This window comes from Mugil cephalus, chromosome 13 (assembly GCF_022458985.1).
Source record: "Mugil cephalus isolate CIBA_MC_2020 chromosome 13, CIBA_Mcephalus_1.1, whole genome shotgun sequence".
Lineage (NCBI taxonomy): Eukaryota > Metazoa > Chordata > Actinopteri > Mugiliformes > Mugilidae > Mugil > Mugil cephalus.
In genome coordinates, this window is record NC_061782.1 from 10,423,820 (window position 1) to 10,447,948 (window position 24,129).

General features: G+C 42.0%; 1 protein-coding gene across 2 annotated transcripts; it reads right to left on the bottom strand.

Annotated features, from left to right (window-relative positions):
* Positions 1–7: 7 nt before the first annotated feature.
* fbxo11a (F-box protein 11a) lies at positions 8–13,156 on the bottom strand. Of its 2 annotated transcripts, none has more exons than XM_047602740.1 (22): positions 12,819–13,156; positions 10,846–10,970; positions 9,903–9,984; positions 8,511–8,652; positions 7,369–7,498; positions 6,749–6,832; positions 6,522–6,654; positions 6,328–6,434; positions 6,116–6,227; positions 5,589–5,695; positions 5,277–5,414; positions 4,961–5,178; positions 4,685–4,865; positions 4,473–4,595; positions 4,229–4,314; positions 3,974–4,050; positions 3,706–3,849; positions 3,477–3,587; positions 3,201–3,308; positions 2,986–3,094; positions 2,802–2,900; positions 8–1,689 (listed from the first exon to the last, which is right to left on the bottom strand). In XM_047602740.1, the coding sequence occupies exons 1-22, from the start codon at positions 12,910–12,912 to the stop codon at positions 1,560–1,562; spliced, it is 2,640 nt and encodes an 879-aa protein (XP_047458696.1). In that variant the 5' UTR covers positions 12,913–13,156; the 3' UTR covers positions 8–1,559. The 2 variants fall into 2 exon arrangements, with proteins under 2 accessions (XP_047458696.1, XP_047458695.1); XM_047602739.1 differs by having other exon boundaries at positions 8,511–8,655.
* Between the last annotated feature and the right edge of the window lie 10,973 nt (positions 13,157–24,129).

Here is a 24,129-nt window from a genome sequence, read left to right on the forward strand (position 1 = left end):
TACTGTAATGAGCTAATAAAGTTTATTTTTAAAAAAATGACAATGTTTCATCTAGGAAATTAAACCCTTTTAATTCACGCTAGCGCCTACATAACGGTTATTGAATACTTCACAATATATTAAGTCTAAATGTTATGATACATGCATACATTTCAGTCTGTATGAGAACCCACAATCACCAGTACACATGAATGGGAGGGAAGGGGGAGGGGGCGATGAAACCATAAAGCGCTGTATATAGATACTTGTCTCAGCTTCAGTAGAGTAAAAGCCTTTTTAAATTCTCCAGCAACATTGGCAAACTATGAAAAAAGCAAATGGCGTTTCATGTTTTCACAAGACTTGTCTCTTCCATTTAAATGAATGTTAACAGGCCATGAAAGCAGCAACAAACACTCACGCTGGTTCCAAATCAGGAGCAGATGTCTAATTATCCACTTGACTAAAAAAAAAAAAAACATGTTATCACAGTATAACTAAATGGCTTTATGTATTTTAACCATGTCAGCTTATTTGGTAGAGAGGAGGTTTTGTCTTAACATGTCATCTGGCTAAATAAACTGAACCAAATAAACTGTATCCTGTAAGTTGGGTCTTACTCGACCGGCCAACACAAACAGAAAATATGCATAGATCATGTAAAAACAGACTGCGACACCGTCCCAGAACACGAGGAGCCGAACAAGTCTTGTGAAAGCTCGTTTTCAGCGTCTGCTTTTTCTGTATTGCAAATGTAAAATGAGTCAACGTTGCTGGAGAAAATGTTTAGTGTTTTTCTCTCTTTTCTCTGATCTCTTTCACAGAAAGAAGTTAGATACTGCGACATGAGTATAATTACAGCAATTCTAGGGTATAATAACCAAAAAAAAAAAAAATGAACACATTTAATAAAATAAAGACATTCAAGTACAGTAAGATTTTTGCATGAAAATACAAAACTACACAAAAAGCATTAAAATCAAATCTCAACGGTTGTCTTGAGGAAAAAAAAAAAAAAAAAAGAGCTGAAGTGCTAGGTCATTTTTCCCCGTACATATCATACGAGCACGTCGGTTGCCCAGTGATGGAAGCATTGTTTTGGGGCCTTTCGCCGCCTCATGAGAAAAGTTGTGCCTCTTCTGACTTAAGCGTCTGTCCACGATGGATCTGTACACGGCTGCAGTATCTTGTTCTTCCACTTCTGTAAAAGCAGACGAGCCTCGGAGGTGTCCGTCCGTCCGTCCGTCTCTCGGTGGTGTCACCAACTCAACACACCCACGAACCCTGAGTCAGCTGCTCTTATGCTCTGATGTCACCATTTTTTTTTTGTTGTCAAATAACTGAAGCAAAGGAAAAAGTGATGCATCCATAGTCAGGCTATTTTTTTTCTCTCTAAATGTCTCTTTTAGCATATTCCCAAGTCTTTTTTTATTTTTATGTTTTTCTTTTTTTTTAAAGTCGTTGTGTATGCTCTGTCAAAGTGAATCTGTATTTTAGCTTGGATCTCCTCCTCCACTGCACAGTTTAAAGTGTCTTATGTCCACTACTGCTGAAGCGCAAAAGGACCTGGGGTCTTGAGCTCAGTTGTGCTGCAGGGTATTGGACTCTATAGGAGGAGCCGAGTCATACAGTGTGTCTGTGTCATGTGTCGGCTCTCCGGCTAACGTGCAAGGATTTGACAACGTCCCTGCACCACAGTCACAGAAGAATCTGCAGGAAGAGAGAAAACAGGAGAAATTATTTATCAGCATACAAACGAGAATATAGTACATCACATACTATACACTCCATGATGTAAACCCTGTCTACAGACCCCAATCTAACCTTGATGACAGTGATAATTTATTCAATCTGTCACTGACTGACGGTCTGGTTTAAACTACCAACTACGAACAAATATCAAAATACATAATTTGAGCAAATTTTGTCCCAATAATCTTTTCTACCTTTGATATGTTCAGGTTTTGGGTCTGAGTGCCATAAAATTTAAGTTTTTATTTATCAATGACCTGACCACACTTCCTCTAGAGTCATTTAACTAATGCTAAGTTCTGCTCTACCCCCACCAGTTACAAAGAAATGTTGGATTATACACTGTACTTATTTTTACAACTCTCACGATCCCACGGGACTGCTTTATGGAGTGGTTGGCATGGCAACTGGTGGTAGATATTATGTCGCATCCTGTTTCTATCGCGTCAAATAACTAAAACACACTTGAACATGCATCAACATTATATTAACTTCTTAAAGTGACAGAAACCATCCTTGAAAACTATTTATTTGACGTGTATTTTAGTGTTTCAGTTTGGCCCAAGTTCCATCCACTAACATGGAGGAGGTGGAGCTTATGACCTATACTGCTGCCAGACACCAGGGGGAGCTCTACTTGCTTTGGCTTCACTTTAGAGCAGTGTTTCTCAATTCCGGTCCTCAGGACCCACCGCCCTGCATGCTTTCGAGGTTTCCCTCCTCCAACACACCTGATTCAAATGAATTGTTCCTTATCAGGCTACTGCAGAGCTTGATGATGAGCTGATCATTTGAATCAGGTGCGGTGGAGGAGGGAAACATCGAAAACATGCAGGGCAGTGGGTCCCTATGACCGGAACTGAAAATAACTGCTTTAGAGGATTTCTTCCTTCTCCAGCTTTATACAGTCTATGGTAAATGCTTTGACAACATTTCTCCTCCTTTTCCTTCCAACACTTGTTCAATGCTTGTTAAATCAAACATAAACATTTTTCCCCCAAAATAAAATGAAAATGTGGGCGTTTGGGTGAAAAGGGACCAGGGGCTTAGTACGGATCAACAACACTAACCTATCGTGTCTAATGAACTCCACATCATGTCCTTGGTGACACTTCTTGATGCAGTTCACGCAAATGGCGTTCCGGTCTGTTGTGTTACAGGTGTGACACCTGCGCGGGAACCCAGAGGAGTGTTGGTTAACGATCACAACAACAGAGGACGTTCAACTTGACCTCCGGAATGAACATGAATTACCTGTAAAAATCGTGCATTGGGTAGCTGGTGTAACTTGAAATCTTGTACAGGCACTGACCTCTGCTCACAGCTTTTTCAATGGCATCTTGATTGTTCATTATTTTATTATCTGGAGGACACGTAGGACAACAAGCAGGTAAATAACGTTTCCACTTGTTAACAGGCAGATCAGGGTTTGTAAATAATGCAATAATGTGTCAAAATCTGTAGAGCACCTTTCATTGTGACATTGACACCAGATGCAAGAAACAATCCCCCAAAACGATTGTTGAAGATCTGGTTCCCCTCCAGAGTCGCCGTGGCATGGTTGGTGATCTCGATACCTGTTAGAGAGCACATGCACTTAGATGAGGATCCCATTAGCCAGACATACTGTACCTCATTAAAAACAAGTTAGGACATATTTTCAGAGCTGTTAAAAGTCCATAATAATTAGACTCATCACATTTTGAAATAATGAGTGATTACAGCTGGTAGCTCGTGTTGCCCACCTGCAGCGAAGCCATCAAATATCCTATTTTTCCGCAGTACGGGGTGACTGTTGGTGCTAATGAGGACTCCTGCTTGGGCATTTCTGAAGATGTCGTTCTCCTCTAGCAAACCTAATGACAGAAAACAGATGGTTAAAAATCCCACAAACTACTGATGTGAAAACGAGACTGAACAAATGGTTCAATAGTGAAAACTGCTGCATTTAAACTGAATGCACGCGTTAGTCACCTCTTCCTCCGTTGAATATACAGATCCCGCCGTCTCTCCCGTCGTGGATCTTATTCCTCCGCAGGGTGGGGTTGCTGTCCGTCTTGATCCACACTCCTGCCATTGCGTTGTCAAAGATTTCATTGTCCTCGATCAAGCCTAAGCCTGAAGGACACATAATCGTGTTTTATTATTGAAGCAGCATGGGGTAACCGCTGTCACGCTGAAGGGCAGAAGGACCCTGAGTTGCTGTAGATAAATAAAACACTAAAGCTCCTCTGCTTCTCACCTGAGTTGTAAACCAAAATGCCACCGTTCTGGCCCCCCCAGATCTTGTTCCGCCTGATCTTGGGATTGCTGCCAGTCCTGTCACAAGAAAGGCGCACACACAAGGGAGCGAGTGAGCCACTGCTTCAATAAAGCTAAAAGCAATCATCATCCCTGTCAAACAATCTTAACATCGGGACTTCTGACTCCGGCCTGAGAAGGGGGAATATTTGCATATTTTCAACATTATTGTCGCCCCACACACACACACACCCACCTGATCTGAACTCCAGAGTACATGTGATTGTAGATGTCATTGTCTTCCAACACACCGTGACCATTGTCGTAGAAGTAGACCCCGACCTGTTGAAACAACAGGTAAATATATTGGCCGTCGCTCTCTCACATCCCACCAGAGTTATGACATAAATATGAGAGTGTAATAGCATCGTATCAAAGTATATTGACGGACTCGTCTGTCATTTGTCATCGGTGATTGTTTTACTCGGCTGTAATCTTACCTGCTTCCCGCTGTGTATCCTGTTCCTCCTCAGCACTGGCGTACTGCCGGTCGTCACCCACACCCCTGCCAGCGTGTTGCTGTACACCTCGTTCTCCTCTATCACCCCTTGTCCTTTTTCATGCTGTGTGACACAAAAAACACCATACATCACTATGTTTCCTCTTTTTGCATACAAGATGTATGACTAATTTTTCCAAAATATGTATTTACCACATATATGCCACCGTGTTGTCCATCGTGGATCTTGTTGTGCCTGACGATAGGACAGCTGTTTGTCCTGATCTGGATCCCTGCCAGGGCGTTCCCGTAGATGTCGTTTCCTTCAATGAGGCCTCGGCCATCACCAAAAATATAAACGCCACCTTGGTTACCATTAAAAATGGCATTACCCCTGTATTTAGACAAAACGACAAAGCTGAGTACGGCCGACACATTTTAAATGATACATTCAGCTCATTTAATCACATGCAACATGCACAAACTGACCTTATTGTAGGGTCACTGTTAGAGGTGATCCACACCCCTGCAAAGTTATTTGCATAGATCTTGTTTTCGATGAACTGGCCGCGACCCTTTTCGTGCACGTAGATGCCCCCCGTCTGACCGTGATGGATCTCACAGCGAACCACTGTTGGATTGGCGTACGCCTTCACCTCAAAGCCGGCTATGCGGTTCCTATGGATGTTGCAGCTCTCAAAGTAACCCTGGAAATGGACAAAGAAATGCAACGTGATTTTATGTCCGGTAAGTAAACGCTCGCTGCTAATCGAAACGTTTTTTTAAACAAACCCCAGTGTCTTACCATGCCGTGGTCAAACGTAAAAACCCCAACATCTCGGCCGTGATGGATGTGATTCCGTCTGATGATCGGGTTGCCGTGGTTCTTTACCCAGATCCCAGCCAGAGCATTGTTTGAGATCTCATTGTCTTCGTATATTCCCTGAACAAAAGAACAATGCTGAATAAATCTGCCAAAACGTTTACACTTGTGGACTGGGACTAGATGTATTCATGTTACACATATGAACCCAAGATTGAGTGTGCACATACAGATACCAACAAGCGATTTTAACGTTACAGTTGTGCTACAATGCAGGTGAAAGTTGTGTTCTACCTGTGCATGGTCAGTGATGTAGAGACCAACGTTTTCACAGTCACTGATGTTGCAGTGCTTGATTGTGGGACAAGCACCCTGGCCGCTTACACAGACGGCTGACCCCACTGAAAGAAAGCGGGATGAACATTTAATGATACACAAATGATAGAACAAACAACAACTATTTACTTCAACGCAAACAAATCCAGTCGTCCCATCATTAGATAGATAGATTAGATTAGATCAATATTTCTGTCCAGTTGTTTGCCGACAGGGAGGCGTGAAGCAGGACAGAGACATCAGCCTGTAACGTCTCTTTCCCGACAATGGTGTCATGTAGACAGTGATGGACATTGATCATAATGGACCAGGGTTTGTTTAAGGGTCTTGTCTCTGCCAATGATGCCACTTGTGTCTCTTTCTGAAGCCCCTGTTACAGATTTTAAACTGCATGACTTAATTTTCTTCTAATTGCGTTTACTCTGCCTCGTGTCCCTTTAAAGGTTAGGATCCACTAAAACAGAACCAAGAAGTGGTGGAATTACCTGTGCACGTGCTGCGTATGATGCAGTGGTCGATGATGGGGCTGCAGTTCACTGTAATCTCCAAGCAGTGGTGTGCATTGTGGTGCTGGGCGGATTTATCATCAGGATTGAACTGCAGCGGAGACAACAGGGCATCAACAAATGCAACTGAAACAATATTAAAAGTACTTTAAAATGTTTTGGGCAAACAGAAACTGAAATGGTCCCCTCACCCTAATAGTCATGTAGCCAACATAAGCATCTTCTGATCCCTCCATGAATACGAATGTGGAGTCCCTGGTATTCTCAATGATAACTTTCTCTGCTACTTTTCCAGGGGCTGCAACACGATCAGAATGAATTAAATAGAGACACAGCTGAATAGATGCACAATGAAACAGTTACAAAAACTCCAGGAAACACCTACCGGCTCCAATCATCGTAATCGGGGACTCGATGTAGATCCATTCGTCTGTGTAAATGCCAGAGTGGACAAATATCAGGCCGTCAAAATGAGGCTCCTGACCCCCTCCAAGAGCATCCTCGATGGTGTCATAGTACTGGAGAAACCACAACAAGTGAGATTAATGACAGGTGTAATGAGTGAATGTTAAAAAAAAAAAAAAAAAAAAGAAGGATGCAAGGTTTACTTACAAACATGTTATCTCTCCCTTTGTATCTGGCCGGATTACTGTAGAAGTGCTCTGCAAAGCCTGGCTTAACATGTGCCCCTTTATACTGTAAAAGAAAATCACATCATCATTATTATTGTTGTTGTTCAAACACACCAACAGACAGAATAAATAATATATACATTAGAAAGACATTAGATACCAGGGAAATGCCTGAGACATGTTTTGTCGGGGGGAAACCGCTCTAAAGGTCAATATATCACAGAGGAATTCAATTTAAACACATTCTCTTCTTTAAACAGTTCTCATTTACACCCTAAAATACAAAATGTCACCATTATAGCCTGTGGTGTTGCCCTTTCACATGACATTAACTGTATGTACACAGGAGGATTTAAAGTTGCACAGGAGAAAGTTTTGGCAACAAAAGTATTGATGCTGACATTACGAGACGGAAAAGACAGTTTCATTTATGTCTCTTCAATATTATCTTGAAAGCTGTTTAAAATCGTGCCAGAATTTCCTGCATGTACAAGCATTAGAGAGCATTTCAGATGATCACGTCTCTTTCAACACATTCTTTGCGTGCAAGACTTTTTAAAAGATCAGTAGAGAAGGATGTAGCCACTGCAGAGTCCTCACCAGTTGCTGAAAACTTTCTTTCCACGGGTTTGGCTGCTCATACTCCTCCGGGTTGATCTGAAAGAACTTCCCTGCCTCAGGGTGCATCATGGGTCGCGTGTATTCAAACACCTCCATGTATAGCCTCTTCCTGAAATGTGAAGGCACATAAACGGTTAACGCCAGCCTCATTTCATTTGACCCAGAACTACTCACAATACAGAACAGGATCGTTTGTGGTATTTGGGTCAAATGTAGTAAAAACGCTGATAATATTTGTTAAAAGATAAAAGTTATGTCTACAACAGGACAACCACTCTATCCACATAATGAACACTGAATACTAGAGTTAAACACTCATTGTGTATAGGTTGTGTATACATTAGGCACATGCATGACAGTCCGACACTAAATCTTAGCTTCATGAAAGTTACAGTATTTATTATTTTTAAAAACAACTGAGAGAGTTGTTGATTTAACATCATTTTCATTTTGGACGCTGTGATTTATAGAACTGTTGTATTGTGTTTTTGTTTTTTTTGATAATCCTATCCTATTCAGCATCTATGCTAAACAACAAAGACACTTTTGTGTTTAATTCAATGCAGTTTAACAGCACATCCTCCAAAATCATTACACGGTTTGTTGCCACCTTACATTGTTTAGCTATGAACTGGCCAGTTAAGTGTCATTTTCTCCATGCCAGTGTATCAACTGCTGTTTATTTTATATTGTGTTCATTTCAAACAATATCCTACAGGGAGGTTAGAGTCATAGAAATAAATATGCAGAACATGATAGTCTGGCAGCAGGCCTGCCATTACACACAATATGCTGCTTTTGCCCACCCACTTTTGTGTATTTCTTCTCTTGCTCTTTAATTTTATGTAGTGCTCTTCGCCCTCCTAATTGCCCCTCGGGGATAAATAAAGTTTTTTCTGATTCTGATTTTGTGATACGTGAACAAAACAACTTGAAAATATCTTTTTGTTGCTGCCAAATCACCAGCTGTGTTTGCTTCTTCCCACTTAAGTCACCAAATTATATAAAATCATAGAAAGTCGGACTGTAACGGCCCAAAAAACAATGATTAAAATATTTACAACAAACCTGCTCTGAAACTGTTCATTTAATGCACACAAACATAATTAACACGGTCTCACCAGAGGATGGGGTCATTGGCCAGCTCACTGAAGCGCTTGCATACACATGCTGCACGGCACAGGTCCTGCTCCAACAGGTACGAGAAGATCTTCAGCACCACCTCGTCTGGAAGCTTCTCCTGCAAATACTGCTCTGCTGGAGCTGCTGGGAGGAGGACGGCCGTGCAGTTAGTATCAAATATTTTCAGTCACAACCAACCTCCGTAGAAACAATCACGGCTTTTGTTAAAGTATTAAAAACCATCTGAATTAACCTCTTGAATTTAGCACTACACTGTCTAAACTAGGCTACTGTTGACTACTACGTTCAGCAGTGAAGGTCATCACTTTACTTTTACAGTTTAATTACAAAATTTGTCCTTGTGTTTACAACTATCTAAGCGACCGTTGCATTCACATTTTAACAGTGTTTTATTGCTGAATCATAACATGTGGTCAATAATCAATCCACGATTAGTTGCATTTTCGTCAGTTGAAGTTTTCAGTTGCTGTCCTGTCTGTAACCTCTATTTATTTCCATTATCTGAACTACATAATTTACACATTTCCTTCAGAGGTAATCTGCTGACAGCCTTTTCCTGAGTAGTCTTGAAAACAAACAGCCTAATCTTTCTGTCAGAAAACTTGACGATCTTCTACGAAGCACAGGGAGGTCATAAACACGTCTATTTGAACAGATTTTAGCTTTAATATAAAAGAAAAAGAACAAAAAATGTCACATTGGTTATTTATCATGTTAGTTAAAGCAGATCACATGAAGCTGCACAACATGAGGCAGTATGACAGTTTTCTCCAGCACCACAGAGCCCTGCATGCAAAACCAAAGCTAAATGCCATCGAATGGGGCAGAGATCTATTTTTGATTCTTGGAGCCACACCATAGGAGAAAAACTCCAAATGCCACAAATAACAGACTTCATGATTTATCCTGTGAGACGTCCGTGGTGCCGTTTCGGGTCTTTTTAAAGATCTTACAAGAGGTTTATAACATAATACATCTACTTTCAACATCTACTAAAAACAGAACAATTCTTCTGAAATGTGCTCAAGTTGACCGAGTAATATCCATATAGCTGTGTGATGATACACATATAAACAAATTACACTGTATAAACAGGGTCAGTGCAATATACAGACCTCTCATTATGAAAATGAAACAAAACTCTTTTCCATATTGCACAAGAACATGCACCCATAACAGACTTTGTAAACAGAAACAGGACACACTCCTGGCTAACGTGAACTGTACAGCTTCCCTCTTATTCTACCTAAAGTAATTAATTCATAACAATTTGCAAATTAGGCCCCCAAAGGCATCGTACAACCGGTGGAAAATTAAATGCTGAACGCACTGAAAAGACAGTGCAAGTCCAATAATGTGTTTGTTATTACCTGGTAAATCTTGACACTTTCCAGACACTCTGGGACGCTTAGGTCGGTGTCCAAAGTTTTCTGTGGTGGAAGTGGAAGCACCCTGTATGTAAAAAGAAAAAAAAAAAAGTCAGTGGAATTGTTTAATCATAAATTATTGTGTTTCTATTAAAACGTTTATCTTGCAGCTTTGTAAGAACCTTTAAATGACTCTTGAGCTCTATTTACACGGGAGCAGTTTTACCTGGGGACGTCATGTGATTTAGAAATTACACCCCCGTGTCTTTGTTTCGTGTTTGCAAATTCAGAATAATAATAACAAACAATACATTTTTAAAAATAAAATATGACGTAATTAGACTGCATCGATTCCAGGGGAGAATTAATAAACTACCTGGTAGTATTTAAATCAGCTTTACTGAAGTAAAATCCAACACATCAAAATATGCGCATGTCACTGATCTCATAATGTTCCACAAATTCATTCATTATCAAATTAAAAAAAAAAAAATAAAAATAAAAGTAAATCACATCATGCTTTAAAATCATAGACACTGAATTTTGTTGGATTAATTCATTCATCAGATGGTTTGGAGCTTTTTTCTGTGAATGGCCCAGTGACAGCCTGATTTGCATATTGATTTACAACATATTCTTCATTATTCTCAAGTGACAAGAGCCAGGAAAAAGCCATGAATTAAATAAAACACTAGAAACAATAAAAACACACACCCAAACCACAGAGCTGCCAACTCAAACTGGATAAATATTGTCACAGGAGCTCTGTGTTAGGAGCAATATGATGATACGGTAATTTGCGGCGTAATTTTAACTTTACTTTAAATTACGGGCATAGGAGATTCGCACTGGATTTAAATCGCAGACGACCTCTGCAATCATTACAAATTACTAGAGGTACCCAGGGAAAAATAGTCCCGTGCCAACAGGGCTTTTGGTAACAAACCTCCATGTTCGTCTTTGTCGGACACACTGTTCTCTTGGGCAGAGACTTTCTTCTAAGTTGGTAGGGACTATTCTGAGCTCCTGGACCGGATTCTTCTGCGACCATATCTGCAGGAACGTCCTCATCTAGAAATTGTGAAAGAGAATAAAACGTCAGCACTCATTAAAAAAAAATGATATTTATGGTTCATCACACAATACAATATAAATAACAATCCCTGTGTAATCAGTTCTTGCCCTGAAATATGTGTAGCTATACATATAATAATCTTCACTATGTTGCATATATAGTTCAGATACTTGCCAGAGCAACAGACATGAATTTCCCCCTTTGTAAACCACTGCTTTAAAACACAGATCTGTCACTGATAAGCAATCCACCGAAACAGAAGATTACATGATTCAGCGCCACAACACGTCACGAGACAAAACCCAGAATAAAAAAGGTTTATTACCTGCTATGTATGGTTCAAACTGATTACCAATCCAATCAAGAGGGGATTCAATCAACGGAAAAACAAAAAGAGCCTGAGCATCAGCCCTCAGCTAAACCACACACATGTTTATGAGCCTATTCACCGTGGCATGATGAGTTGATAGCTACCCCTGAAGATGCAAACTCTGTCTCCTTGTTGCTCTGGTTGCAAGGATGACTCTCCCCAGCTACTGGGCCAGTAACCACTACAAACACAGCCGATGTAACAACCAGGGGCAGTTTAAAGCAACTTCTCTGCAGCAGTAAACTGAATTAATAAACTAGTTTGCTTGCTTTATTAGACAAGACTAATGGTTTATTTTGTAGAAAACATAAACTGTGTAAAAAGCAGAGATGATGTTGCGCATCCAATGCCAATTCTGCAGTAGCTTATGCATTTACAACCACCTTGAAATGACAAGTGAGCCGTGGACCTCTGAGCAAAGGGAAATAAGCATCATGACAGGACTTGCTTGAATAAATGAGATGAGACAGAAGGGGGATAAATGATTATTGGAGTGAGCATGACAGTTAATTCTCCACTGAATAGTTTAGTCGGGACCATCAAGCAATTACTTTAGTTTTCTATGTTACATTTTAGTGAGAAACCCCAGGCATAGAGTTACCCTTCTTATGCTGATTTGCCAATCAATTGATGGTGTGAGATCAAACATCACAACATGTCACTAGAGCACCTAATCACGCTGAGTTGGATTCATCAACCAGCCTCTAATGTTACTGATCAGTGGCCCATCAGATTGAATGGGTCTCTGCTGCTGGCTTTTGTTGCAACTATGATTAAAGAGCATTTTTAGCGAGCAAATGTTTACTTTGTGAAAAAAAAAAAAAAAAAAAATGCACCGTCTGTCAAACAACGTTACTGCAGAAAAAACATTAAAAACACAATGCGACTGTGTTATACGAAAAATACACTGTTACAACATAAACCGCACTGGCGTTTTAACGTTGTAAATGTTATGAAGACGAGGGTTTTATTAAATAAAAAAAACACCAGGACGCAGATAGTTAGCCGAACATGCTAATAATAACAGCTAACTAGCACAGGCTAGGTTAAGTTAGCATGCTACGACAACTGGCAAAACCGCTTAATGTATCCTTCCTGCCTCCGTCACACGCAAATCGAGCAACCCGTTTTATTTCACGTTTTCCGTCAGTAGTGTAATGTTCCCTGACAGCAAGCGAAACTGAGCACCGATATGAGGTCAGACGAGCGAAATGAAGGCCGACTCGGAGTAAAAAAATCAAGCAAAACAAAGCGCGGCCTCCATGCTAGGTACAAACACAAAAGCCTCGGTGTTTCCTGGCTGTACTGCGACCCATTGAGTCTACTGTTAGCCCTGCTTCTGTTTTATCATAACAACCAACGCTGTCTTGGCGTAAACACGGCATATTCACACATACAAATGCCCGGGCGTAAAACATACAATTGCACCCTAAAGCCAGCTGACTAATGTTAAAGTTATCGGGGCTAACGTCACCTCTTTCCTGGTGGTTCCTCTCCGGCTGCACCGGGCGCGGCCTCGACACTCGCCTAGGTCTTCTGCTAACGTTGCTTGCTCTGACGGAGTTCATTTGAGGTGTCGTTAATCGTGAAGAAACGTCGAAGCCTTCACAGCAGAAGAGGCGACACCGAGCACAACGCCTATGTCTTTTTCTTGAGCATTGCACGATGTGCCATGTTTGGCCGTGGGTCCCGTGAAGCGTCTCGCTGTGTGTTGGTGCCGTTCCCCCTGCACTGCCGTTACGTCTAGCCCCCGTCCCACTGTAGCAGGAGGAGCCATAACACACACACAGGCACGGTCCGTCAGGCCTCGGTCACATCACATGGGAGGACCCCTCGCCGTCACGTCGCCTCCCCGGTTCAGGGCGGTCTATTCAACAGTGATACTGCTCTTCAGCATCGATCATGTGAAAATCTGCTGGTTGTTGCAGTCTACTGTACCCACCCCATGCATGGAGGTGGAGGTGTCCTGCTCAAACCCGAAAACATGCGCCATTTGCTACCAGCTGATTGTCATTAGTTCACCATTGTTGTGTGTGGCAACCCTCATCAAGGGGCCATCATCAAGTTTGCCACTTGTAATAAAAAAAATATAAAGGATTTAATTCTTCCTCTAAAAGGGGATGCTGCTTGATGGGGTCCCTGAGTTCAAGTCTGATTCATTATTAATTCTTACCAGGATTCAATGTGAACCTTTGTGTTAAGTGACATTTAAAGCAGAACTTTCATGATTTTGCTGAGAGATTAATTGCGGATATGAGCAGAGTGTAATATTTGTACCACTCAGTTCCTTGGCATTGACCCGTTTTTCCGTTCCCTTTTCAGCAAGTCTGTTTTTGGTAGCTGCTAAGGATGCCTGCTGCATTCTCGCAGTGCTTCTGGCAGAACTCACTGACATCTCAGTGGGTCGGCTAGACCTGTGACAACTGTCGCTCAATCCCGACTGTCTAAGCGGCTAGAAGATGGATGGAAAAGGGATGTTTGATCATTTTTATTTTAAACAGAACGTCCAAAGGTTACTTTAGCCCTCTCAGGGACTGCTAGAGAAGATATTATACAGCATGCTGTCATTTTCATTCGTTTCTTTTCACTGTCCAGCACCCAATTTATAACATGTGTGTCCTGTTGAAATACTTTGACAGGGTGGAATTCATTAATATTCATGCACCGGCACACAATTTATCTACTGCTTATGAATGTTTTTAAACCCAGCGATATCTGGGACACAATAAACAAATAAAAGAACTGAAGTGGTGCTCATTTGGAATCTGTCTGATAATGTTTGAATGAAGATTATATCTAAGGGAATTGTGATTGTGATGTACTTCCATTTGTATTAGGAGTAACCTTGGTTTACACCGTGTGATGTGAATAAATTGTTGGATGATATAAAGTGAGGCTGAGTATTCATAAGCAAATAGTAACTAAACGTTCTGAAGTTCAGAATTTGTTTCCAGGATTCAAAGATTTAAGTAGTTTTATTTGTCATTTGCAACCATGCAGAAGCATGAGCTGGAACAAAATTATAGTTTGCAATTGTAGCTAAAGCAATTTTTTTAATTTTTGTATGTTGTCTCATGGTGGTGCTATTCAGCAAGATCAAATGAGCACATTTAAACAGGTCTCATATACAGTCATGTGAAAACGTATTGGAAATTCCTGTCAACATTAAAATACATTAAAATATTTTATCTTTGTTGAAATATTCAATACGATAAAAGAAATAAAAAAATAATACAGAACACATTTCGGCATAATTTTCATAATAAATGAAAAAAACATCACGCATTTAAAGTGCGTTTTGAATTAACTCCAATATTTAGTATACCTTAAAACCTATCAAATTGTAATCTTCATTTTTAGATCATGTGCCACTGATTCTCAGTGAGTGTCTGGATCTTATTTAAATCTGTGACATCTTGGGTTCACTGTCATCTTTGATGTCGAACTACGTGGTGTCGTCACGACAAGATATAAAAAGGCTTTTAATGCCTTCAGACAAGAGACCGCCAAGAGATTTAAAAGACGTCTAAATTGTTCATCAAGTGATGTTGGTTTCAAACGACTCCCAGTTTGACTGCCAGAGACTGGCTGCTCTTAATTCAGTCCCAAAGCACGCTGTCTGATACCAAAAGAAATTTCAAAGAAACCCCAGAATTTCATCATAGGATCGGCAGGATATTCAGATGTTGGTGTTGAAAAAAAGCCTCTATTGTCTGAAAAGAACTTTACAGTAATATCATATGTAGATATGTGTGCTTCCAGCCCAAAGGCAGCTATTCATACCAACTGTTATGTTCTGTCACTGGGCAGATATTGACATTTTGGTTCAAGGTAGATGATTTGAATGACAGATTCATCATATTATTGTACAAGCATATCAATTTTATCTGAAGGCACTATTTCAAAGAGGATCAAATGTTGTTAATACGAACAATATGTCTAAAAAAGCCAGGCAGTTCCATTGGATGTTTTTCAAAAAAAAAAAAAATGTATGTGTGAAATTTTGCAGGACTGTGCCAACATTTTTCTCAATATCCCCCCAAAAAAATTGTTCGGAAATTTCGGTTTCTTGTCTCATCAGTTTACTGGAACAAATGGATGAGTGATATTTCTGTTACTCAGTTGCACAGCAGCCTGATTGTCCACTAGATGTCTCCTTGTCTCTTCCGGTGGGTACTACTCTTTACACCGTGAGTGCAGAGAGGAGCATCACATGATACCTTTATGGTCGGTGCCTTTTTGTGTCTATTGTCTGAATGGCGCTTCGTCTTGTTCTGATTTTTTTGCTTAGTGATCCTGAAAAGGAAGTTTTTGTCCTTAAAAACACCCTTGGCAGTCACCTTTGTGTAAGCCGTAATTTCTTAACAGACCCTTTGCCCTAGGACGCTACCATGACAACGGTGTTGTTTGTGTCAGATTGCCAAATACACTGACGAATTGTCTTTTCTCTCATAGGCGGAAACTTAAGTCTTTTAACACTGCTTAGTATTGTGATTATGTAAATATTTGCTTGTAGGATATCAATGTGTGACTGTGGCGAAAACATGGTAATTAATTAGCATAGTTTTTGGCTGGTCTAGATGAATACTGCTCCACTGACTAATTAATGAGTCACTAAGAGCTGCAAAACTACCCTACAACTGGAGGTGGCAGCATCTGCACAACCGCACTTCTGTACACAATTCTAGCATCAACTGTATTTTCCGTTCACGCATGTGTTTGTTTTCATATTGTTTTGCTTTATGTTATGGACCAACCCTAGCAGGCCTAACAGCAGGACCATCTGGGGTTTGTTGCACTCTGGTCATTGACCCATCTGTGAGTTTTTCTGTCTGTCTGATGAGGGCTAATGTCGAATGACCCCTTGAAAGGAGTCAGCTCCGGGCCTCGTGTAGGACACTGAATTGTACAAACGACAACAGCCCTAACTGTCATGAACCGGAAGACTTCTTGTCTTATGTTTTATTGATGAATCTGCAGGTGTGCGGCAAGTTATCAGAGATTGATTTACTCTGCTTAAATGGACAAACCGGCTACCGTTGTGTTTTCGATTCACTGGCTGTTTTGCTCTGTTGTTATGTTGCTATGGCCAGAAGCAACATATTTTGCCCCGTCTTATGTAATCTCCGTTTGCTTTTAATTTAACGTTTTCATGAATCACCTGTTCTTTTAGGGAGAGGTATACTGAAAGCTAAGCACCTCGCCGAAGCCAGAAACATGGGGAGCATGACTGTCAAGATCTCTGTTGTTTTTGACACTAATCTGTCGGAGATATGACAGTGAGGCACATGTGTTGGCTTGGTAACCAATCTAGTATCCAGTGGCAACAGAGGTCTATTGAATGCTGGGTGGCTCTGTATTGGCTGCTGTGCCCACCACTCTCCCGTGTCACCAAGTCACGGAGGAGACACATCCATACAGCGGCTTTGAATAATAGTGGGGTCGTGTAATATTCGGCTCGGGAGTCAATATTGTGTGTGTGCGTGCGTGCATGTGCTTGTGTGAGTGAGGAGGGGTCATCCTTGCGCTGGTAGTACAAATACTCTTTGTGTTGAACAACTTAATGCGCCGAACTGCAGGTGGTAGCGCTGTCTGTCTCGCTGTGTCACTTTCTCCGTCTCTCTATCAGGTGCAGACATAAAACACGTCCTTCCTTCAGTCTATTGAAAACACTGATGTTTAAGAATCGTCTCTTCTCTTGGTCAATCCTCACTCCACATCTGAAGGCATCCACTGGTGCAGAAGCAGACACAACAGAATAAGCGTCTTTGTCTCAGACTCCTGTCTGTCAGAGACAACCCCCCCCCTCCCTCCTTCCCTCCTCCTCCTCCTCCTCCGCCTCCTCCTCCTCCCAGCCTCTCCTCTATTTGGGCGGCTGTTACAGAGAGGGCAGATGGCTCATTACCATAAATAGGACAGAGAGAGAGTGAGTAAGGGGGCCGTGCACACCAACCAACAGGACCACGCCGCCCAAAAAACCCAAGGAAATGGGAGTCCGTTGCTAGGAGAGAGGAAAGACAGCTTTATGGCAACACAAAGCTGATTCCCCCATCCGACCTCATCTCCCTCCCGCCCCCTCGCTTCCCCGCTCTGGGGACCGATCCTTGAATCTGCCGGCCGGGGACAGATGGTCAACGGGCCCCACCGTCGCTACAGCTGGACACGGGCAAGGCTGACACAGTCGGACCTGGCGGGACTGCATCGCACCTCTCGCCGTCCAACCTATGAGAAGCGGGAGCAGAAAGTGCTGAGGCCCTGGCCATCAGCTAAGAATAGATCCACACTTGTTGCCCGCAGGAAATATGTGGATGCACAACGGATGATAATATGTTAAGAGTTCGTCTCTTTCGAGGCGCAAGCTCTTTTTAGGAGGGAAAGCATTCGATGAGGGGAATCACGTGTTTATTTTTACTGATTTACTGTTGCAAATATATTTTCGGTGCTTGAAGGCAGGCGGTCGGTGACAAATTAAGTAAGGGACATCAATTACGTACAGTTTACAGCTGGTTGAGATTAATTAACATTGCGTATTTCGGTGCAGTTCACAACCGTAACCATAGGCCTTTAGCAGACACATCCCTCCACGTCTGACACGCCAAGAAGGTCGTCCATCAACATTTTATTGCGAAGCAGGATAGTTCTCGGTGCTCAGTTTCCAGTTCATTAAGATTATTATTTTTTTGACAGGCATCCCAGCGTGAAAGGACAGTTTGCAGGAAATGAAAGTTTCACACTTCTTGCACAGCAGTTCTACTCCGGAGCAAGTTAAGAAAGGTAACTGCACTTTGTGGCGCTCCCAAAACAGAATCCTTGCTTCCACTACCGACTACACAGAACAGTCAACTAAAGTCCTTGAAGTCCTGTTGGACTTTTGGATCAATAAAGGCCTCTTCTCCTTGCAATGGGTGCCATCCATCCATCCATCAATCCATCCATTCCCTCTGAGGTGGTCAAGGTGAGCTGCAGCTTATGCCAGTTGACAAAAAACAAGAGGCGAAGTTCACCCTGGACAGGTCACCAATGAGTTGCAAGGTTGACACGTACAAAGAGACAGTTACACACCCACATGCACAGCAAACAGCATTTTAGAGTCCCCAATACACATAACGCACATTTGTTTGGACATGTACTGCAGGAGGAAAACAGAGCAATAAGATCTCTTTCCTTTTATAAACCACACCTACTGTGTGTTGTTGTTCTTTTTTTTTCTGATTTCCCTCGTTATGAATGCCCTCTACGTGACTGCTACTGGAGGGTGGTGTGTGGAAAGTGTCTCAGGACACCACCTCTGAAACAATAGCACATCTGCTCTCACTAGATCTCGCACTGAATAAAAGGGCAACTGTCTCACAGACAGGAAGCAGAAAATCAATTAGGAAAATAAAAACAGTAGTCTTAAGTGCAATATGTGCTTTAATGATTTTTTTTTTCTTGTAGTTTGATATTTGTATTTGCTGAATGTGATTCATAATTTCAGGGGCAGTTAGTTAATTAGGCTTTGGAGATTTCGCTTATTTTCCTTGGGCCATTTGTCGGACGGTGTCACGTTCATTCGCGGGGAGGGAAGGAGGATGGCAAAGGATTGAGAAAGCGGACAAATATCCAAAACGAGGGGAAGAAAGCGTGGCAGCAGCATGTCAAGTAAGCAGCACAGAGGCGGTCCTGCATCACCTAGCCATCCGCCCTGGTTGCATAGGAACACGAGGGCCATGCCTACCCTGCAGACACACTCCTTTCCTCTCTCCTCTGCCACGCTTCATTACCCAGTGCTCAGCCAGGCACAGAGAGGCACTGCACCACTTTCTCCACAGTACAGCCGTGTGCCCGCTCACAGCAACACAACCAGGCTCCCCGTACACCCAGGCTGGGTATATGCTGCCCCTCAGGCATCGGGTCACACTCACTTTATATGCATGGTGCAGAGAGGCAGGTCTGTACTCTCTTCACAACCTATTTTTGTTGGGCACACAGTACCCCCATATAACAAGAACTGAAATACCCCTTCACTGACGAGTGTCATGTTCCAAGTGTGTTCATTTGAACTCATGCCAAATATTATTTTACTACCAGCGCTGTAAAAGTCAATTTGACAGTGCATGATTTAGTATTTTGTTCATACAAAACTCTGCCCTGGCGTTGAGGATTTATTCTTTCATTTGAAGCAAACTATTTCAGGTATTAATGCCTTATTTTACCCACTTATCAACTGGCTAATTAGTTGAAATATTAACCTTTTTCTTCTGCTGTTTATTCATTTCTTCAAAGCGTCGAATTCAGACGTGTCTCCATCACCTTTGGCTAACTGTCGATCACTAAACTTCTTGGCCTGATTGTTGATTGTTTTTTCACCGCATGATTCTCACTGTTTCTTTTAAATAACTTTGATAATTGTTTGATTGTACTTTTAGCTATTTAAACTGCATCACTCAATATTTCAAGCGGTTATCTATTACTTTTAGCCAGTGTTTCAATCATTTATACCATTAACTGTATATAATATAAAGGGAGACGAACGTTTTCCTGGAGGACAGCTGTGAAGCTCAGGGTCCTGGCTCTGGTCATCGCCATCTTGGATGTACAAGACCATGTGTAATCATCTGCAAATTCAAAATTCTGTCACTTAAAGCAGACCCACCCTCGATCAATACATGAGCCTTGGGGTAGTTTACACGACAGAAATTCAACCCTATAAAGCTGTCATTAGCCATTTAGTTAGTTTTAGAGGCCCAAACTATTTGTGTTTTCCAGGCTGTAGACATTTTATTTCTACTTTAAAGTTGGAGCCTATGTAGCCTGGTATCAGGTCTCGGGGGACATGGCATTTGGATTTCATTATGGGACTTGTTTCAGCTAATTGGTACCGAATTGATACGTCGTACAACCAATCAGAGCCGTTTTGTTGTGAACAAATTCAATTTGATTGGCCTGCGAGATTGTTGCCAGGGCATAATCAAATCCAAACTGAGCTGACTCCAAATCCAATGTCTCCAATAAAGATGCTGTGGGTGGGGCAAATTTAGGCTAGCTTCCAGGAGTCAGTTGGGACTGCCTTGCTTTTGGATCCATCCTCAAGTGGTCATTCGAGGAACTGCAGCTTCTGCCGCTTTCTCATCAGCTTTAGTTTCAGTTTGGTTTATTCGTGTTTGGCTGTGTTAAATATTACACATCTATTTTGCCTATATAGCCACTTGTTTACGGTATCTGATTCATGTGCCCACTTCTTTTAGCTAATAATTAGCTTGTAACTTAACTTCTTTAGTCACTTGTGAATTGGAGTGAGTGCCACTACACTGTGATGGAGTTTCGAGGAAATTCTGACATTCCTATCAGATTTTGAATTTCCAAGCGTCATTTTCATATTTCTGTTTATTGAAAAGGAGCAGGCACCCTAGTTGTCGTACTGTTTATACATGAGACAACCCAACACACACTCCACTTCTCACTGGAGAGCACGGGCGATTCCCTCATACGCGTCATAGCCCACTGTGGAGCTGGTAGTGCCAGACAACACTGCTGGGCACAAGACCACTATTGTCCCACAAGATAAAGTGTGCTTGTGACCAAGGCAAGGCGGGGAGGACCAGATGCTGTGAAAAGATAAGGGAGTGTCATAGAACAAAGCTCGTCTTATGTGTTGTTGTTTACACTAAAGACATCAGTCGAATGTTTCTGCAGACGTCACGACTCCAGTTTAAGCGCCTGGTAGGACATAACATGTCAGACCGGGTTGTCTTTCCTTTACCCGCCTCCTGCTTCGCAGTTAATTGACTACAAGTGTTCATTTGCCTTCGAGGAGCAGTCATTAAGGCTGAATAACAAAATTTAGCTTGGCAATAGAGCAGCCAGGGATCAATGGGTTAATTCAATTGCCCACCCCCCCGCATGGGGTGTATTGTAGAGCGGGGCAATTTGGAGGTCTTTATAAGCGAGTCGTGCAGTTTTACTGTGCTTAAAAGTGCAAAGAGATCAATGAAATGACAGGGAGCAATGAAATGAGGATGACCAAAGTTCAGCTCCGCGTGTTTAGTAACAACTGAACTGCCAGTTACTGTATATAAAGATGACTGAGAAGGCGATACGTCATGGTCAAGTTCGGGAAAGTGTTGCGACTATAGTGATTGTGTGCCTAAAGCTATAATCATGTAATGGCTGGCTCGAACCTGAAGACTTGTTTGAACTAGTTATTTAACCGATTGTCTGATTTCATTTGCGTCACTTTGAGAACTGCCATGTATTTAAAAATATTAATATATATATAATCTTTAATTATCTAACCGGCTTTTTACAAACTGTATCAATGCACTCATCATTCTTTTAAGGCAGATTCCTGCAGCTACGTTGTATCCGTTACTCCTCAGCCCATTTATAATGTGTATTTATTAGATTTTATGGGTGGGAAGGATGCCTCTCAGACGAGCGGAGAGGGTTCATACTAATTATGCACATACATTTGGGGGCCCATTTTTGCTAGGGGGGCAACGGTGCAGGTTTGGCCCTTTGAAATAAGTAAAACCAGCCCTTCTGGTTCTGTCTCTGTTGCTTAGGGAGAGAGAGCCATGTCTTAACTAGAAATGCTTGACTCATTGTTTACTGACTAGTAAAATCGCGTAGTGAAAAACTGTAAAAATCCTCATAGACGTCTCATTAAAAGGTTTTCTCATCATGCTGTTGTGAAATTGAATTTACTGTCATCTTTCATCCTCCACCGGGATGAACTGACATTTCGGCTTGTTCATATAAACGTTTGCCCAATCTAACCTGAACAAATAGACTGAATCAATACAGAATTACAGTATATTTGTTTGTTGAAAAAAAAAAAAAATCATTCCTCTGCCCTACATGTTGAATTTTATTGCCCGCGCATTAAAAGAGGCACTTATCAGCTGACAGATAAGAGACAATCAGCACACTGCTGACACAATTCATAAGACCCGGTTAGCAGAAAGGATTGTCAAACAAAGGCTTCTGTCGGCAAACACACTCTTCAGCTGAGGATAACTGCCGGCAATAGCTGTGAGAACCTCTAGGGAAAACAAACCTGAAGAACAAAGAAAGTGTTGCATTTGAAAGAAGTTGACCACGCCTGATTGCTCTACTGACAGTTAGAGGGCGTGTACAAGTGCATTTACACATTTTTTTTTTTTTTGGCAAAGGAAAGAATTCAAGTATTTAAAAGGGAATACTTGAAGATGAAAATTAGCTGTCTTGCTTTGTGCTGTCTCTTTAAACAAGAGCGGTGGGCTCCATCCAGAGCAATTAGGACTTCTGGTGTATGTCTATACACAGCAGGTGGCCTCTACAGCTTCACAGACAGTTGCTTTCTTGTCACGGGGAGAATGCAAATACTACCTGTTTAACCAGTTACCGTGTTCACAGTACTTATCTAGGAAAATAAAATGCCACGCAGCCTTCGCGCATATGTGTGCGCATGCACCTGCGTGTGTTGAGCATGCATATCTGCGCGCGCATGCGGTGGAACTCTTTAGTCCGTGTCGTAATTCTCTTGATGACTCTTCCACTCCACATTTCAAAGGAGGTTCAAACTAATTAGCTCAGGGAGCGGGTTGTCTGTTTGGTCTGCAGCAAATCCTCTAAAAGGACCACTTTATAAAGTGCACTCTGTAATGTCTTTACCTGTCCATGGTATATGAGGGGAAAGCCACACAAAGTAATGGGTAAAGTATGCCAAATTGCGCACGCTAGTGAATATTCTGGGTGTCGTCTATTGTTCTAATTATGCGTCTGAGATCTAGCAAGAGAAAGAAAGACGCACAAATATGGCACCCATCGTGTTTCTGATTGATATGCAAAAATCACCATTCACTGTGTGTGTAACCGAGAGAAAGATGGAAGCAGAGGAGTCGGTTTTAATCAAGAGTATGGAAAGGAAGCAGTTTCCTCTGGAATGTGATTTATCTTGACAGTTTACACCTCTTAACTGGCTGCGTACCAAAGTGGCAGCATCTGTTTTCCCACTCCAGAAACCAAAGTTAGGTCTAATGAGAGAGGGAGAGGGAGAGAAGGAAAAGCGGATGGAGAACAACAAAGGCAAGAGGACAGACTGGATGAGGAGCAGCCTACAAACAAAGGTTGTCACTAATAGAGAGTTTTATGAGCTCCAGACCTGCTGAAATGGAGTGCTGTGCGTGTGCAGCAGCTCTTATCGGCTCGCCGGCAGTAGGGCAGGGGAGGGTGAGAGCTTCCACACTTGCGATCCGTAAAAATGGTCTGATTCATTTTCCGCATGAGAGGGTCTCACAGGGGCAGCATCAGACCAGCGAGTCCACGCAGATTTATGGACCATTAAAGCAGCAGGCCTCCTGACCGCTATGCCACTACGGGCTGGCTGCTAAGACACACTGCACCCTCATTCATGCTTCTCCATCACAGGCCAGCTTCCACATTGTTCATCCTTTCATCAGCACCACTTTTACTGCCTCACATGAACTCCTCTCGTAGTCTGTACTCCTGCTCCTCTTCACCTCGCTCCCTTTGATGCAGACTGAGCTGTTTACTGTAATTATCCACACCCACTGTTAACACGGTTCTCACAAGACCTATTCCTCCGTGTCACCGAAATGACAACCTCTTAAGCCCCCCATGAAGGGCACACAAAATGCTATATCGACACGGAAGTGCTCGAGTAGCGTTATGAATATCTCTGATGGTGGTCAATGGTGCATGTTGTTTTAGCTTAACAGTTTTACAATCAGATTAGCACCATCGCAGGCACACAGACTAATGGGTCTGTCTTTTCAAGGCATCCTCAATCAGCTGTTTCCGTG

Coding starts and splice junctions, on each gene's coding strand:
- fbxo11a (XM_047602739.1), bottom strand. CDS start 12,912: ATGAACTCCGTCAGAGCAAGCAACGTTAGCAGAAGACCTAGGCGAGTG. Junction 3,850..3,973: donor CATTTTGGTTTACAACTCAG/GTGAGAAGCAGA, acceptor TGTGTCCTTCAG/GCTTAGGCTTGATCGAGGAC. Junction 2,901..2,985: donor CCAATGCACGATTTTTACAG/GTAATTCATGTT, acceptor GTTCCCGCGCAG/GTGTCACACCTGTAACACAA.